This window comes from Cydia splendana, chromosome 22 (genome assembly GCF_910591565.1).
Source record: "Cydia splendana chromosome 22, ilCydSple1.2, whole genome shotgun sequence".
Lineage (NCBI taxonomy): Eukaryota > Metazoa > Arthropoda > Insecta > Lepidoptera > Tortricidae > Cydia > Cydia splendana.
In genome coordinates, this window is record NC_085981.1 from 1,547,537 (window position 1) to 1,564,492 (window position 16,956).

The 16,956-nt window shown below is 39.9% G+C and overlaps 1 protein-coding gene across 3 annotated transcripts in view; it reads right to left on the reverse strand.

Moving 5' to 3' along the window:
* LOC134801580 (uncharacterized) overlaps nucleotides 1-16,538 on the reverse strand; it is a 42,058-nt gene extending 25,520 nt beyond the window's left edge. The window contains exons 1-4 of one of the 3 annotated variants that reach the window (XM_063774194.1): nucleotides 16,438-16,538; nucleotides 14,997-15,121; nucleotides 12,290-12,382; nucleotides 10,364-10,514 (exon numbers count right to left, since the gene is read on the reverse strand). In XM_063774194.1, the coding sequence (XP_063630264.1) occupies nucleotides 10,364-10,514; nucleotides 12,290-12,382; nucleotides 14,997-15,116 (364 nt within the window). In that variant the 5' untranslated portion in view covers nucleotides 15,117-15,121; nucleotides 16,438-16,538. Of the gene's footprint in view, nucleotides 1-10,363; nucleotides 10,515-12,289; nucleotides 12,383-14,996; nucleotides 15,122-16,035; nucleotides 16,141-16,169; nucleotides 16,281-16,437 lie in introns of those variants that run through there. The other 2 variants (XM_063774196.1, XM_063774195.1) reach the window with 2 other exon arrangements.
* Nucleotides 16,539-16,956: the final 418 nt, after the last annotated feature.

The window sequence follows — 16,956 nt, forward strand, 5'->3', positions numbered from 1 at the left end:
TACTAATTTCCACGTTAGTTTATAGCTTAGAGGATATAACCAACGGAGACGCCATGTCTAAAATTTTCGGTACAAAATAGTCTGCCGTTTTTTGCGGGGGAGGGGCACATCAAATGTATAGGTACGTCATGTCAGATAAACGTCAGTCCATACATATGGTTGACATGTGGTTGACCATTGGCCGCCTATTTTCGACAGAGGGGAACGCCTGTTAATGGCGGCTCCATTGTTAATTACTCCGAGGTTTATAGTGACAAACTTATTATTTAACCAAACTATATTTTTGAATTAAATTTTTTGTGTGTTGAAATTATAGAAAGGCAACGAGAAATGTAAAGTTGGATCTTTTAATACTTGTTCCTTTCTCATTTTTACAAGGTTAGCTGGAAGAGATATCTTTTAGGGATAAATTCACCTTTGAGCAAGAAAATGACATACTTACCTACATACATAAATTAAAACAAATATATACAATAAATAATTTCGTGTTTTTCACTAACAATAGCGTGTACATTGTAAAAAATATAATGCAGAATTCAAATGAAGCAGAAAATTCTCGAGCTAGTCGCAAACAATAACCGAATCTGCATAAATTTGAGATGGAGCATTGCTATAGTCTACTGTACACTGTAGCATAAATGAAGTCTGCAGACGAAACAAAAGTTGGCGGCACGCTGTTCATTTGTTTCTCTCAGTGAAACTGGGTGCAATTTAAATGAATCTGATTTAACGGCAGGGTATTTTATTTAAATCTAGATACTTAAATACGTATTAACTTATTTTACTCTTTGAATTTTAGAAATCATTAAAATAATTGAAATATAAAATATTTATTTGGCGTTAAACATTAGGTACACATAAAAAACAACAGAGTTAACCAAACGGAATGCTACACTGTTTTCAGGGAACCCAAAAATACGAAATTCTAAAACAAAAAATAGACTTCAAAACTGTGATAACGATTCAACGAATTAGTATGTTTTTATTTGATTAGCCACTAGTTCATACTCAGAGAGACCAGAAAATTCGTGGGGTACAAAAGATATAAGCCGAATGGCCGTACTTATAGTCCGAAAAGAAATTGTAGAAAATAAATGAGGGCGCCACTTCTTACGTAACTGTCACATTTTTGACGTAAAATGCTTAAACTTGGCAACAAATTTATCATGGATTTTTTTTAAGTTCCATTTTATTTAATTTCTACTATTTTATGTCACATTATAGCTTTTTGACATGAAATCATTATTTATATGAATAACAATATTGTGACATCGTTCAATTCAATTCTAGACAATTTTATTTTACTTATTATTTATTATACATATATCCATGATTCCAATTAATTTTAATTTTATTATAAATCTTGATCTCATTGTCAAAATATTGTGTTCATGATTAATTTTAATGTACTTACTAACATCTAGCTGTAATGTATTATGGTACTAACAATATTGTATGGAATTTTTATATTCTGAAATAAAGATATTTTATTTTATTTTATTTATTTATAGCTGAGTATAATATTGATGTCAGCATTTTAACGCAAGCGCTCCAAAGAAATACATAAGTAAAAGGAATATTTCATATAGAAATACTTTGCAATAAAGTACATACATAACTAGGAACGAGTAAATTGAAGACAAAGTCTACATTATGCTAATTTTATTGACAGAGAGTCCCAAACAACATTCTTGAGATGAAACTTCTAACGAGCAACGGAGTCGACAGCTAAGTACTAAATCTGACTTTTTTTTTTTACTCAAGGCTTTCTTACATAATACATAATGTTTATGTTCTTTCTTCTATTTCTTTCTTACATAATGAATCAGAACAACAGATATCGAGAGGGTTTACATTTTAAATACACTCATGAATATATATTGACTGGCTAGAATATATTACGAAAGAGATGAAGAAATTGCTTTTAGATTTTCTTATCGTAATTTATTGGCAGAATTTTGATATTACAATATCCGAAGCCCGTGTTTATACCTACCTATTTCACGGAACCTTACCCCTGTAACCACTGAATCAATACAGAAAATTTGATTAGGACTGAGCTGGTCTTTTTCACAAAAATTAATACAAAATGTTTGCTTGTTCAGTCAGTTTAAAGTAAATGTATCATGATTGCACGCTTGTACTCGTATATAAGCACTAGTTAAACTAGTAGTTCGCCCCGAACTGAGAACTCGCAGTTAACCAAAAATTATTATAGAGCGATTGACTTTATTGCACCTACTTAGGTATCGTATAGTGCGTCATAAAATAGTAGAAAATAAATGAGAGCACCACTTTCCACGTAACTGTCACATTTTTGGCATAAAATGCTTACACAGGGCAACGATTTAGTATGGACATTTTGAGGGTTCCGTACCCAAAAGGTAAAACGGGACCCTATTACTAAGACTTCGCTGTCCGTCCGTCCGTCCGTCCGTCCGTCTGTCTGTCACCAGGCTGTATCTCACGAACCGTGATAGCTAGACAGTTGAAATTTTCACAGATGATGTATTTCTGTTGCCGCTATAACAACAAATACTAAAAACAGAATAAAATAAAGATTTAAATGGGGCTCCCATACAACAAACGTGATTTTTGACCAAAGTTAAGCAACGTCGGGCGTGGTCAGTACTTGGATGGGTGACCGTTTTTTTTTTTGCATTTTTTTCCCGTTTTTTTTTTCATTATGGTACGGAACCCTTCGTGCGCGAGTCCGACTCGCACTTGCCCGGTTTTTATTGAGTTCCATTTACTCAATTTCTACTATTTCATGTCGCATTATAGGCTGCAATGGATCAAAAATCGCCTGAATTTATTGCAAGGTCTGTGGAGCCCTTGACTGATAGATTTAAGCAAAGAGTAGTATGTATAATGGGTGCATTATATTTGTTGTAATTACTTTTCATATATTATAGTTTGATATATCGTTATTTTGAATAACGGAATAAAAGGCATACTACCGTAATATCTAATTAACGGTATACATAATGTTATTATTATTGAAATATTGTTAATGTGATATTTGTAGTTGCGCCTACTTTAAGGTTCCACAGTACTGGCCATAGCTAGAACCTAGTCAAATTTTGTATTTGGATAGCAACCGTTCCATGAAATGTTTGTTTACCTTTAGATTTGTCAGTCGATCAATAACAGTACTCAAATAAAGTCTGAATAAATTTGTAATATTGGTTTAACTGCGTTGTAAATCTTTGCCAACAAGTGATAGGTCTTTCCCAACAATGGTTATGTAGCCTACGCACGATCAGTGATCGAGAATAGTGTTAACGGTATTAGAAAGAATTTTTCAGCGAAAATGAGTAGTACTACTGTTAGAATTGATCAACTCAACGATAAAAACTACGAAACATGGAAGATCCAAGTAGAAGCAGTGTTAATAAAAAACGACGGATGGGGATACGTTAATGGAAGTATCGAGAAACCAGAGAAACCAACTGAAGCAGCCGAAGCAGCTAAATGGGAAACAGCAGATTCTAAAGCTAAGTCCGACCTAATTTTATCCATAACACCAAGCGAATTGCGACACGTGAGAGGATGCACGACTTCGCGCGAGGTATGGCTAAAGTTAAAGAACATTTATGCTTCCAAGGGGCCTGCGAAAAAGGCTACGCTGTTGAAAGAGTTGTTACTGCGTAAATTGGATGAAGATGGTGACTTGAGAGAACATGTCATGAGATTTTTCGATGTAGTAAGCCAATTAGCGGACATGGATATAAAAATGAATGATGACTTGACGTCTATAATGCTCTTGTATAGTTTGCCGTCCAGTTTTGACAATTTCAGATGTGCCATAGAATCTCGAGATGAGTTGCCAAAACCAGACGCATTGAAAATTAAGATATTAGAAGAGGAACATTCCAGAAATCGAAAAGAAAGTGTAGACAAGGCACTTCTTGTGAAAGGGAAGAGGTCTTCTAAGCCAAAGAGTGGTACAGAGCAACGTCAACACGCATGTGATGAGCCGGCTAATTCGAAATTTAAGTACAAATGTTTCAAATGTCACCAGCATGGACATAAAGCTTCGGAGTGTACACAAAAGAAGAAAGAACAACGTATAGATAGTGCAAAGTATGTGTCGAACTCAAGTGACTTACAAAATGTTGATTCCAATTTTGTAACATTCAATTGTGTTTCAGATGTTAATGCTGTTTGCAACAAGAATGGAGATTGGATCGTCGACAGTGGGTGTACGTCACATTTGTGTAACGATGCGGATAAATTTGGTACTACATTACTACCGTTGTCCGGTAAGCTAAATTTAGCGACGAATTCGAGCGCAAACGTACAAGGTAAGGGGACAGTAAGATTTTCTTCATGTGATAATGATTTTAAAACTGAAGTGCAACTGCCTAATACTCTATTTGTTCCGGATTTGCGATGTAACCTAATTTCAGTAGCTAAAATTACTGATCAAGGGTATAGCGTTACGTTCAAGAAAAACATAGCTTGTGTTCAAGATAGCTATGGTAACACTAAACTTGTCGCGAATCGTAAAGGTAACCTTTATTACGTTGAGGAACATTGTGAAGGAGTGTCAGCGATTTCTGAGCGAAAGTTTGACGTATGGTCGTGGCATGAGCGTTTAGGTCACTTAAATGCGAAAGATCTTGTCCGAGTCTTAAACAAATCTGGCATGAACTTAAAGATGACAGATGTAACTGAGTTGTACGATTGTGATATTTGCGCGAAAGGAAAAATGAGTAGGTTACCCTTTTCTAGGTCGAGTGGGCCATGCGATGAAAAGTTAAGAATCATCCATTCTGACGTCGTAGGACCCATGCAGCATACGTCAATAAATGGAGCGAAATGTTTCGTAACCTTTATCGACGATCATACGAGATGGTGTGAAGTATATTTTCTTAGCAAGAAAAGTGAAGTCTTCACTACATTCAAGGTGTATAAAAATCACGTAGAGAACCTATTCGGACGTAAAATAACTTATCTCCACACAGATAACGGAGGCGAATACTGTAATCGAGATTTCGACGAGTTCCTGAAGAAAGGAGGAATAGCAAGACAATTGACAATTCCTGGAGTACCTCAGCAGAACTCGGTAGCCGAAAGGAAGAATAGGACCTTGGTAGAAATGGCGAGATGTATGCTGATTTCGTCAAGACTTTCCCCGGGTTTCTGGGCAGATGCTGTAGCCACAGCTTGCCACGTAAGAAACCGTTGTCCAACCAGAAGTCTTGAAGGTGAGATCCCTTTTGAGAAATGGTTTGAGCGACCTGTCAAGTTAGACTACTTACATAAGTTTGGATCTAAGGTACACGTCTTGGACAAGTCAACCGGGAAAGATAAGTTCGCACCAAGAAGTCTGGAAGGAATCTTTGTAGGCTATCCTAGAGATCGCAAGGGTTACAGAGTATGGATACCGAAACAACGACAAGTTATCATGTCAAGAGATGTGAAATTTCACGAAGCAAAAAGTGAAGATAAAGAAAACGTGAACCTGAAGATTGACCCCTTTGACATCGATAAGGGAGAATCAGTAAATATTCAAAATCAACCTATATCGGTAGATGTAGAATTCCATCCGACTCAAACTAGTGGAAATCCGGTCATACATATCTCCAATCACGAGGATGAGTGCATTGAGTCATCGAGTGGTCGTGATCCAGAGCCCGAGGGAGGAGATGATGTTCCCGTCGAAGCCCGCCAAATGACAGACGATCCAGACACTGTCGCCGAACCATCTCAACATGATCATCATCAAGACGACGTTCATGTTGATGGGGGGAGGATAGTAAAGAGAGGTCCAGGGCGACCGCGACTGGAACGAGGTCATGTTGGACGTCCACGGAAGATATACAACATGGTTGACGTAGAGCCACAGGTTCCATTGGAACCACAAGTTCCCTTGGAAGAAGGCGTTGAGTCGACTGATAACTCATCAGTAGACTCACTCATCAATGACGAGTATGCAGACTGTGAGGATTTCGTTGGAGTCGCCGAAATAACCCTAAAGGAGGCCTTATCCGGTCATGAGCGAAAAGGATGGAAAGATGCAATAATTTCAGAAGTTAAAAGTTTAATCAAGAACGATACTTTCGATGTTGTCAAGAAACCTATGGGTCGAAATGTTGTTGGTTGCCGTTACATATTGACAACGAAATTGAATGTCGACAAAACTGAGAAGAAGAAAGCCAGACTAGTTGCGAAAGGTTTTAGCCAACGTTACGGCGTCGATTACCAGAAAACCTTTGCGCCAGTCGCTAGGCTTGACTCGGTAAGATTATTAGTCGCACTTGCAGTGGAACTAGATCTTGAAATTCATCAGTTGGACATTAATACGGCGTATTTAAATGGATTATTAGAAGAGGAGATATATATGAAGGTGCCAGATCTCCTAGATGAGTGTTTGCAAGATCTAACACGATTGGAGCAGCCAGGTTCAGTTTTGCATGAAAGAGCTAGCAAGATGTTATGCGACCTGAGGTCTGGAGGCAGTGTGTGCAGGCTCAAAAGGTCGCTGTACGGGCTTAAACAAGCTGGTCGACAGTGGAACATCAGACTGGACGAGCAGCTGAAATGCATGGGATTGCAAGCATCTTTAAATGAGCCGTGCCTTTATTTTAAAAATATAGATTCGCAAACTAAACTCTTTGTATTAGTTTACGTGGATGACATTCTCGTCGCTTCGCAAAGAGGTGAATGCATAGAAGATTTCAAAAAGGAACTGGCCACTAAGTTTGAATTGAAAGATTATGGCATTGCGAAATATATGTTAGGCATAGAGTTTGACAGATGTGACAAAGGAATGAAATTGTCACAAGAAAAATATATTGATGATTTATTAATTAAATTTAATATGGATAAAAGTAAACCGATATCTACGCCTATGGAAGTTAAGCAAAAGATAGAAAAACCTGTGAGTAAGTGCAGTGAAAGTGAACAGTATCCTTATCGTGAAATTATAGGTTCGTTGATGTACCTCTCTACGGGAACGAGACCCGACATTACGAATACGGTTGCTGTATTGAGTCAATTCTTGGATTGCCCTAATGAGGAATGCTGGAACGCTGCAAAGCGTGTGCTGCGATACCTAAAGCACACAAAACAATATGGGCTTGTTTACAAAAAGACAGGTAAATCATTGCATGGTTACTCGGATGCTGATTGGGGAGGGTGTTTGATAGATAGGCGTTCTTATTCCGGTTATGTTTTCATGTTAGGAGATGGATGCGTGTCCTGGAAGTCACAGAAGCAGAAATGTGTCAGCACCTCGTCCTGTGAATCGGAGTACGTAAGCTTGGCCTCGTCAATGAAGGAAGCGGTTTACTTGAACAGCTTGCTTACTGAAATTGGGTTACGTAAGTTTGCACCATTATCTTTACATGTAGATAATCAGGGGGCGATTTGTCTTGCGAGCGATCCAATGTTCCATTCTCGGAGTAAACACATTGACATAAGGTACCACTTTGTACGAAGTGTATTAAAGGACAATAAGAGTATTGAGTTAAAGTACTTACCGACCGACTCAATGCTTGCCGACATATTAACGAAGGCTTTGCCTAGAGAAAAGCACTATAAGTGTATGCGTGGTTTGGGCATTACTTGTTAATTGTTTATTTTTGTAATAGTTGTTCTTTGATATCACTTTGATTTGTTTGTATGTTTTATTGTGTTACCATTTATTTAGAATATGCACATTAAAGGGGCGTATTGAAATATTGTTAATGTGATATTTGTAGTTGCGCCTACTTTAAGGTTCCACAGTACTGGCCATAGCTAGAACCTAGTCAAATTTTGTATTTGGATAGCAACCGTTCCATGAAATGTTTGTTTACCTTTAGATTTGTCAGTCGATCAATAACAGTACTCAAATAAAGTCTGAATAAATTTGTAATATTGGTTTAACTGCGTTGTAAATCTTTGCCAACAAGTGATAGGTCTTTCCCAACAATTATTGGTATAATGGTCATAAGGTATCTTTACACTTCGTCTAATATACACTGTCATAATTATTACATACTCTAAAGCATATTATTTGTTATAACAAGTGACTGCACATAATTATTTGTGTGGCATAATAGTTGCATGACATAAATGGGTTAGGTTAGGTTGGAATTGTGACTCCGCACAAACGAATAACCACCTAACAAAAGGAGGGTTAGGTTAGAACTTTGACCCTCCGTAGAATAAAATACTCTGGCAAAAAAGTGGTTTAGCTTAGGTTTGAACTGCGGCCCCCGTAGAACGAAAACCGTGATAAAATTGGTTAGGTTAGGTTAGAACTGCGACCTCCCTAGAATAAAATAGCTAGCAAAAGCAGTAGGGCTGGGTACTAGTTATAAAAAGTATGTAAAACTTTACGTTATCAGTAAATTAAATATGACAAAAAATGTTATACAATATATGTATTTATACTTGATAAAATTGTATGAAGTATTACGTTATACAAAAATATAATATAACAAATGTCATTATAAAACATGTCTATATACTATTTGTAAATTATATTACACTAGGCATTATGTCAATGACAGTTTAGATGAAATCACAATATAATAAAGGAAACGTATAATAAAAATTACATTATAACATATAATAATATATCAAATGGCGTTATAACAAATGTATGATAGTTTTTTTATAATTATATTAAACATTACACACCCATGTATAATATATAGGACAAAGAGAGCCCTCTCGTGGAACTTTGCATCCATTTTGAAGTGCCATCTGTAATTCTTAACCAGAAATATCAACGTCAATATCAGGAGGGGGGAGAGGCATAAATAGCGTCTAAGTATGTTGCGAACGTAAAAAACTTTCACTTTGAAGAAAGGCTTCAGGATATTTATTAATACACGAAAACAGATAAGATACATTTAACTTGACTGTTGATGTAAATAAATTACCTTACACGGCTGGAATAACACACAATTGACCACGAAACACAATTACACGCAGCAGGTTGTGAATCTACCCGCCATAATTTTTCTAATTTTTTTGGTAATAAAGTTCTCAGCAACTGTGATGGCGTATGAAAACTTTGTTTCTTTTAACATTGTAAAACTGAAAGTATTTTTATTTATCTGAATTATGTCGTAGTACAGACAATAAATGAGGTGTTTTAATAACAAAACTTCCGTGAGTGACCCGTATTAATATATTTAATAAACGGGTTGTAATAATATTTTGAGTTTTATTTGACAAAGTTGTTTTTTGTGACAATCGCCTCCATGGCAACGATGTCCATAAATAATCTGTTCTAAGAGATGTTTTTTTGTTTGTTCCATGCCTTAGATACAAGACTTTTAAGACGTTCTGACGAATTAAGTGAAGAGCCATATTAACAAAAAGTTTAGCGTTAAGTAATATAGATGTCGCTATTTTTTCAAATAAAGTGCTTTATGTACGACTGTCCCTCCCCTGGATTTAAGTCATCATAGAAATCATAGAGATTAAAATAAACTGTGCTAAAAAATCTGTGCTAACCTGAAATATTTATTGTCAAATGTCAAATACCTATATGTGTCGCTTAACTTCGAACTCGGGTAAAACCATTCGACCCTCTCAGCAAATATCTACCCTATTACCTTTTCTTAATACCAAAATCGCATAATCTGACAGATGGATTTACCCGAGTTTGAAGTTAAGCGACTCATATTATGTTTATATTATTTTATTTTTTCTTGCTAATTATTTCAAAAAGGTAAATTTAAAAACGATATTATAAAAGTGCAAACCGAGCACTTTCATTTCATACTAAATTCGACCATGTTTTTTGCAAATAAAATGACCAGAATAGCTAAGCCTCTGACAAACAGCTTTTTGGCTTTCTAAGCTCTTCTACCTCAATAATCCCTTAATCGAGCCTGCTCATAATTTAATCACTAAAATATAATGCCCTCAACTACACGTTTACCCAATTTCATTTAAATTAGAACAAATTTACTTAAGTTCTTGAGTATCAAACTATCTTCTGACAGTTCAGCTTAAATACATCGAAATGCCGGGACGTTTCGCTAGCCAGCCGCGTGATCCAAGTCGAATGTAAGAACTTCGCTTCGCTTCGCTCGCTCGTTCGAATATGGAATAAATTACTTCAAGTCTACCCTTCAAGGGAATCTGTACCTACTCATCGAGCTGAGGTTTCTGATAGTGGTTTTACAGCAGCCTTTCACTGGTTAGTCCGTCATCATCCCCGGTGACAATATATCCGCATTTCTCCATCGTTAAACAAAAAATGTAGGTGTAATCGTAGTGTTATCGAGGAATACTCACCTTCAGCCACAGCGGCCCTCTTGAGATGAAGATGCTCTTGCGGTATTCTGTGCTTACCAGCTTCGGAGCCATGGGCTTCCCTAGCACCGCGACCCTGAAAGATGAGACTCACCTTCAGCCACCGCAGCCTTCTTGAGTGCCCCCATGGAGATGCTCTTGCGAGGCGCATCCGTCTCCTTGGGCCACGCGAACTGGTTGCGGTACTCCGTGCTCACCAGCTCCGGCTTCGGAGCCATTGGCTCGCCTAATGCCGCGCTCGTACCCTGGAAAATGAGAGCTATAATTAAGGAAGGAATATGACAAAAAACTTGGAGGAGCCTTGACGCTGTGACTTAGATTGGTATTCCACCTGTCCATTCTTTGTCTAATGTGCATTGCGTCTCAATCTCTCATTGAGCAAAATGTGAGACGCAAATTCACATTGGACCAAGATATTGGACAGACGGAATACCATCCTTACATGCGCATCAATTATCTCACAAAAGAGGATGCCGGAGACCGTGTGAAGTGAAAGAAAAAGTTGGAAAGCAAACCCTGGGCTCCGAAGCAGTATTTGAGGATGAACTAGATAATGAAAAAAGGGGTGTTTAAGTAAATACAAAATATTCTTCAGTGAAGGAAATCATCGTAAGAAAATCTGCATATCTCAAAGGGTCGTCATTAAGTAGGCATCCATTTGCAATTGATATACTTAGGTACATATTATTTACCGTTAGGTAGTTCTAAATACAAAATATTTCGAGAATAATCTTGTGCCACGGCTAGGGCAATTGATTTAAAACTTGAGAATTAAATAATTGATTTATTTCATAAACCGTTACAAAAATAAATACTTGTGTTGCTATCTACACAAAGCAACCACGATAACCTTTCTGTAAAAGACTTTCCTAACACAAATGCTTTTAGAATGATAAAGTTTGCGATAACGTTTATTCAGGGACACTAAACCAAACGGCCAGCGGAAAGCAAACAGTGCCAAAATCAATTAGGCCACTGGCCCAAAACCGTGACTTAATTAACCAATAAATAATACGGACGGGACGGATGACCCGTTTTATTGTATTTCACGGAGTTTTGCTTCGTTATTGGGGAATTGACGCTATAATAAATTTTGCACAGCGTGTTGTAATTGAGTTGAGTGAAAATCGAATGCGGTTGCGAATTGTTAATAAGGTTGATTGTTGTGTGTGACCAGAGCTAAAATTTTTATTTGAAAAAATAAGCGAATAATTAAATATTCACCAAATTGCAAATATATCTTGATTTATTGCCCTGAATGCCTAGTCATTAAAATTAAATAAGTCAAGTAACAAAAAAAAGCCTGGTACACTTTTACTAAGCCTCAAAGTCCATTTTCTGGACAGGAATTCTTTTCATTCATGGAAAATTTAGATTTCGTTCATTATTTGACCTCCACCGATGAAAAGCTACAAGATGCCCGGATTTAGTAATTAATAAGGTTTCCTTGCTCATCAAATCGACTAGCTAGAAACTTGTTTATTTTTTACGGGGCACGGCACAAAACACGCGAAAAAACGGATTACGTATTTCTTTCGCAAAATTTTAGTTTTATAACCCCAACTTATCACATAAAATGTTCTTTGAAATGAAAAGATTTGGACTGGTGTTTACAAATCCTCAGACAAACTTTCGTGAAGGATCAGCTAAAGCCAGTTGCTATGGGAGTTTTATAGTTTAAAAGTCTTCCTGGATCCAGAACGTTGTCGCGCCTTCCGAAGTTAAAAAACTTTCTGAACGGATTTATAGCTCAGAGCAAGAATACTTGGATTTCTTGTTGTCTTGTCTGTTAAGGGCCGAAATAGTTGGAATTTCTGTCTTTTTCTGCAGTAACTGTGTGTTTGTCTGTTTTTTTTTTAGTATATTCACGTTGTAGGTCCATCGCGGCTGCCGCGGCCCCTCGTACTTGCTGCGCCGTCCGGCGCGGTCCGTCTCGTTCCTCTGAGCACTCTACGGTCTACAACTAACTGTATATCACACCAAGTGACTGTGTGTTTGTCTGTATGTTCAGTATATTTACCTTCGGTTCGACGGTGTCGGTCCATCGCGGCTGCCGCGGTCCCTCGGACTTGCTGCGCCGTCCGGCGCGGTCCGTCTCGTTCCTCTGAGCGCTCTGAAACAATCAAATTTATTAATATCCTCATCTAGTGGTCTCCTACCTTCATTAAGAAAAATATATATTTATTTAACGCCACAACATATTACATATGGAAAAGAAGACATACAGACAGACATAAAAAACACTGGACGCTAAAATAGGACCCCACTCAGCATAATGCCGCGGCAATCCGTGGCGCTGGTTTTCAGTGGGGACCTGACTTAAAACTAATAGGCCAAAGAGTCGAGTGATGGAGATATGAGAAAGTTCATAACAGTTGAAAATCTTCCAGGATGGTATTAGGTAAGCTGTAATTTGATATCCTGTCAATCGGGAAGCGGTAACAAAAAATTCTACATGTTTCGATGGTTACCGTTCCTCAACCCACCAACTGAGGGTCTATTAAGTGGGTTTCATTATAGGAATATCGCTTTTATTACTTTACGTGTTTTCACTCGTGAAACGCGACCTATTACTACTTAAAAAGTAGTAATTAATTAACCAAAACCGTATGATCAATTAATTCATCATAGAAATCTGGTGCTTAATTATGGTCTATTAGCTAGTACGAATTTGGCGAAAAAGAAGCAGATGGATTTTGCTTCCAATGCAACCTAGTCACTTATGTGTTTAGGAGTTTCGTTACGAATGGTTTTAAAATTAAAAGCTCAATTAAGCTTCAAATCAGAGATTATAATTAAAAAGTCTGATGACATAAATCCTGAAAATTGGAGTTAAAATTATATTTCAGGATGATACTAAAACATTCAGATCGCTTCGGAACTGTGATGGCTGAGCGGTTGACTGAATCTTTAATGGGCGACATTTTGATCATGCCTTGTTTTAAGCAGAGCGGTTTACTCACGCTAGACCGGGCCGGGGCCGGGTCGGAGCCTCCGGCGCTTCGTTTTCTATGGAAAGCACCACGTGATCACCGATCAGCCGTCATAGAAAATGACATGTCGGACACCTCGGCCCGGGCGCGGCCCGGTCTAGCGTGAGTCATGCTTGAAACGTGATCCTGGGGTTAAGGATTCGATTTATATCTTGAGCCTTTTAGGAAACTGAGCGCTCACCGTGCTCGTTTAATGTTTATTTCATAAGCTTACAGTAGGAAGCAATAATACCGATAAAGTGAAGAGGATTATAAAAACCGGACAAGTGCGAGTCGGACTCGTCCACCGTACTTTTTAATTTTGTTGTTATAGAGGCAACAGAAATACATCATCTGTGAAATTTTCAACTGTCTAGCTATCATGGTTCATGAGATACAGCCTGACAGAAAGACAGACGTACAGTGGAGTCTTAGTAATAGGGTCGCGTTTTTACCCTTTCTGTACGTAACCCTAAAAAGGAATGAAGGGTGTGGTTAACGGATAATTAGGTTCATTTGCACTTAACCTAGTGTCGATGTCGCGAATATATTATTGTCCGGTTTCAGTTGATTGTATTAACCCAAATTTGGTTATTAATTCGACAGCATAATTGCTTCGGCCTCTTTTGGAAGGGTTGCCGAGCCCCTGATTCACCTTTCGGTATGTGTGTCATCACACATGGTGTGATTACGGTCACTCACATGGAAGTAAAATATTTGTAGATACAGGAATGTTTTCACACGTAATTATGTAAGGATGTCAGATAATCATCTGCAGACTAATCGAGTATGCTTTGCGCAAATGGGTTCGCAGGTTGAGTATAATGCCATCGCCTACAGTCTTCACTGTTAACCTGTCCATCGATGGACCTTTAAAATAAGGTCCACCGATAGACAGTTAAGAGCGTTGCGGATTGTACGGTATATGTAGCACTTTTATTGTTACATATTATTATATTGACCAGCAATCAAAATGGAATCAAAGAATCGAAAAGGATTGCGTAGGACCGTACATCAATTTCCGACTTGTCTCAAACTCTAAGGATGTCAACTTGTCCATAAATCATATTTCTTGCCGACCTACTCTTAGGGTTTCGTTTTTATGTCATGATTCGTTAGTGAGATTTATGACCTTGTCCTATTATATTGACGTGACAAGAACTGATACAAGGTTTACTCACTGACAGCGCGTCTGCCGTGGTAAGCGGAGCATCAAAGGTCACGCCAGGATAGTAAAGGCTCATTTAGACGGTGCGAGAACTCGCATGCAAGTTTCATTACATTGCGGTATTTGATTGGTCGGCTGAATTGGATGTAACCAATACTCCTCAATGTAACTAAAATCGCATACGAGTTTGCGCGCAGCCCTAAGCTAAGTGAATCTGCTCCAAGCGAGTTTTGGCATTAGTAACAAGTATCTGATGTTAGTCTGTTTTTGTATGAAAACATCACTGACTAGACCATATGTTAACCATATATCATTATTCGTACCCGGTTTTGGCCAGATATCATCAGCGGGTGCAGAGTCGAAGAGTTGATTTGGTAGACCTATTCTAACTAGAAACAATTGAAATGGTCACAGGATCTGGGGACCTTACGTCGGCAGAGGTCTGTGGCCGGATGTCAATGACATCATGTTATCGGCAGGGTCGAAGGGCTGGTTGGTCTGGTTGATCTGAACGTCTATCCTAGGGGACCTTAGAGTCTATCGTAAGGGTCGTCAGCAGGGCATGAAGCAGGATCTGGGGACCTTACCCGCGCTCGGTCGGCGGAGGTCTGTGGCCGTATGTCATCAGCAGGGGCCGGATCGAAGAGTTGGTTGGTCTGGTAGGCCACGCCCGGGTACTTCTTGCGACGGGGCATCGCCGGCTCCATGGGACCTGAAGAAAAACAGTCATTTTATTGTATGGCTTTATTACATGAAATTGGATACAAAAGTGTAGAAAATATATAACTACTTAAAGTGTAAAATTATGCTCTACTTAGGTAAGCAGCCGTGTCTTCAGTCAGGGTGTTAAAGTCATTCACGTGGCCTATGTATTTTGTGAGGGGACATTCCAGCACTATGCGTTCGATTGTTTGGTCTGGCTGGGTCACATTCGCAGGCAGGAGAGACTCACTGGCTTGAGTGTATTGTGGTTCTAACTCAGGAATATATACGACGGGCTGGAGTTGATAACCATAATCTTCGAGCAACACGGAAGGGATTCGGCATTCGCACTATTTCCCCTCTGCCGAGGTACAAGATCAACTGTGCATGCACACAACTAGCGCGGTCAGAGAATAACTAATAGTACTACCGTACAGAAAATTCACTCCTTCACAAAAGTCAGATTTAGGTATAAAATTATACCTATAATTACTCGCCGCCTGCAACAAAATTGCAACTTATAACCGCGCACGAACCATCAATCTTCTTTGCGCGAGCGCCACATGACACAACTATCGTGCGAGCCGAGCGGCCTGCACTGCCATACGCCTGCCCTGCCCGGGAGGTGCGCCGGCCAAATGTACTTACCTAAACTGCGTAGTGACACCCCCCTGGCGCGGTGCGTAGCCGCACACAAAAAGACATCGTGATGTGCAATATTTGTCTTTGACGTGTGTCATTTACTATGTATTTGTGTCATCATTAAGATTGGATTTTGTATGTAGTGAGTAAGAAGTGCTACTGTGTGCACGTTTCCCCCCGAGAAAAAGGGCAGAACAATTTGTACGGTAAGATATAGCTTGGGCTCCTCCCTTCCGACGTGTCGGAAGCCGGTGTTGCTTGAAGACCATAATCTTAACTTACCCCGTGGGATGGGCAGCGCGGAGGGCGGGCTGGCTGCAGGCTGCTTCACCACGCCCTGCTGCTCTCGGTATTGGTGCCATCTGTATGTGCTGCGGTACTCCGAGTGTAGCTGACTAACAACCATCATAACTCACCCCGTGGGATGGGCAGCGCGGAGGGCGGGCTGGCTGCCGGCTGCTTCAGCACGCCCTGCTGCTCTCGGTACTGGTGCCATCTGTATGTGCTGCGGTACTCCGAGAGTAGCTGACTGACAATCATCATAACTCACCCCGTGGGATGGGCAGCACGGAGGGCGGGCTGGCTGCCGGCTGCTTCACCACGCCCTGCTGCTCTCGGTACTGGTACCATCTGTATGTGCTGCGGTACTCCGAGTATAGCTGACTGACAACCATCATAACTCACCCCGTGGGATGGGCAGCGCGGAGGGCGGGCTGGCTGCCGGCTGCTTCACCACGCCCTGCTGCTCTCGGTACTGGTGCCATCTGTATGTGCTGTGGTACTCCGAGTGTGACTGACAACCATCATAACTCACCCCGTGGGATGGGCAGCACGGAGGGCGGGCTGGCTGCCGGCTGCTTCACCACGCCCTGCTGCTCTCGGTACTGGTGCCATCTGTATGTGCTGTGGTACTCCGAGTGTGACTGACAACCATCATAACTCACCCCGTGGGATGGGCAGCGCGGAGGGCGGGCTGGCTGCCGGCTGCTTCACCACGCCCTGCTGCTCTCGGTATTGGTGCCATCTGTATGTGCTGTGGTACTCCGAGTGTGACTGACAACCATCATAACTCACCCCGTGGGATGGGCAGCGCGGAGGGCGGGCTGGCTGCCGGCTGCTTCACCACGCCCTGCTGCTCTCGGTACTGGTGCCATCTGTATGTGCTGTGGTACTCCGAGTGTGACTGACAACCATCATAACTCA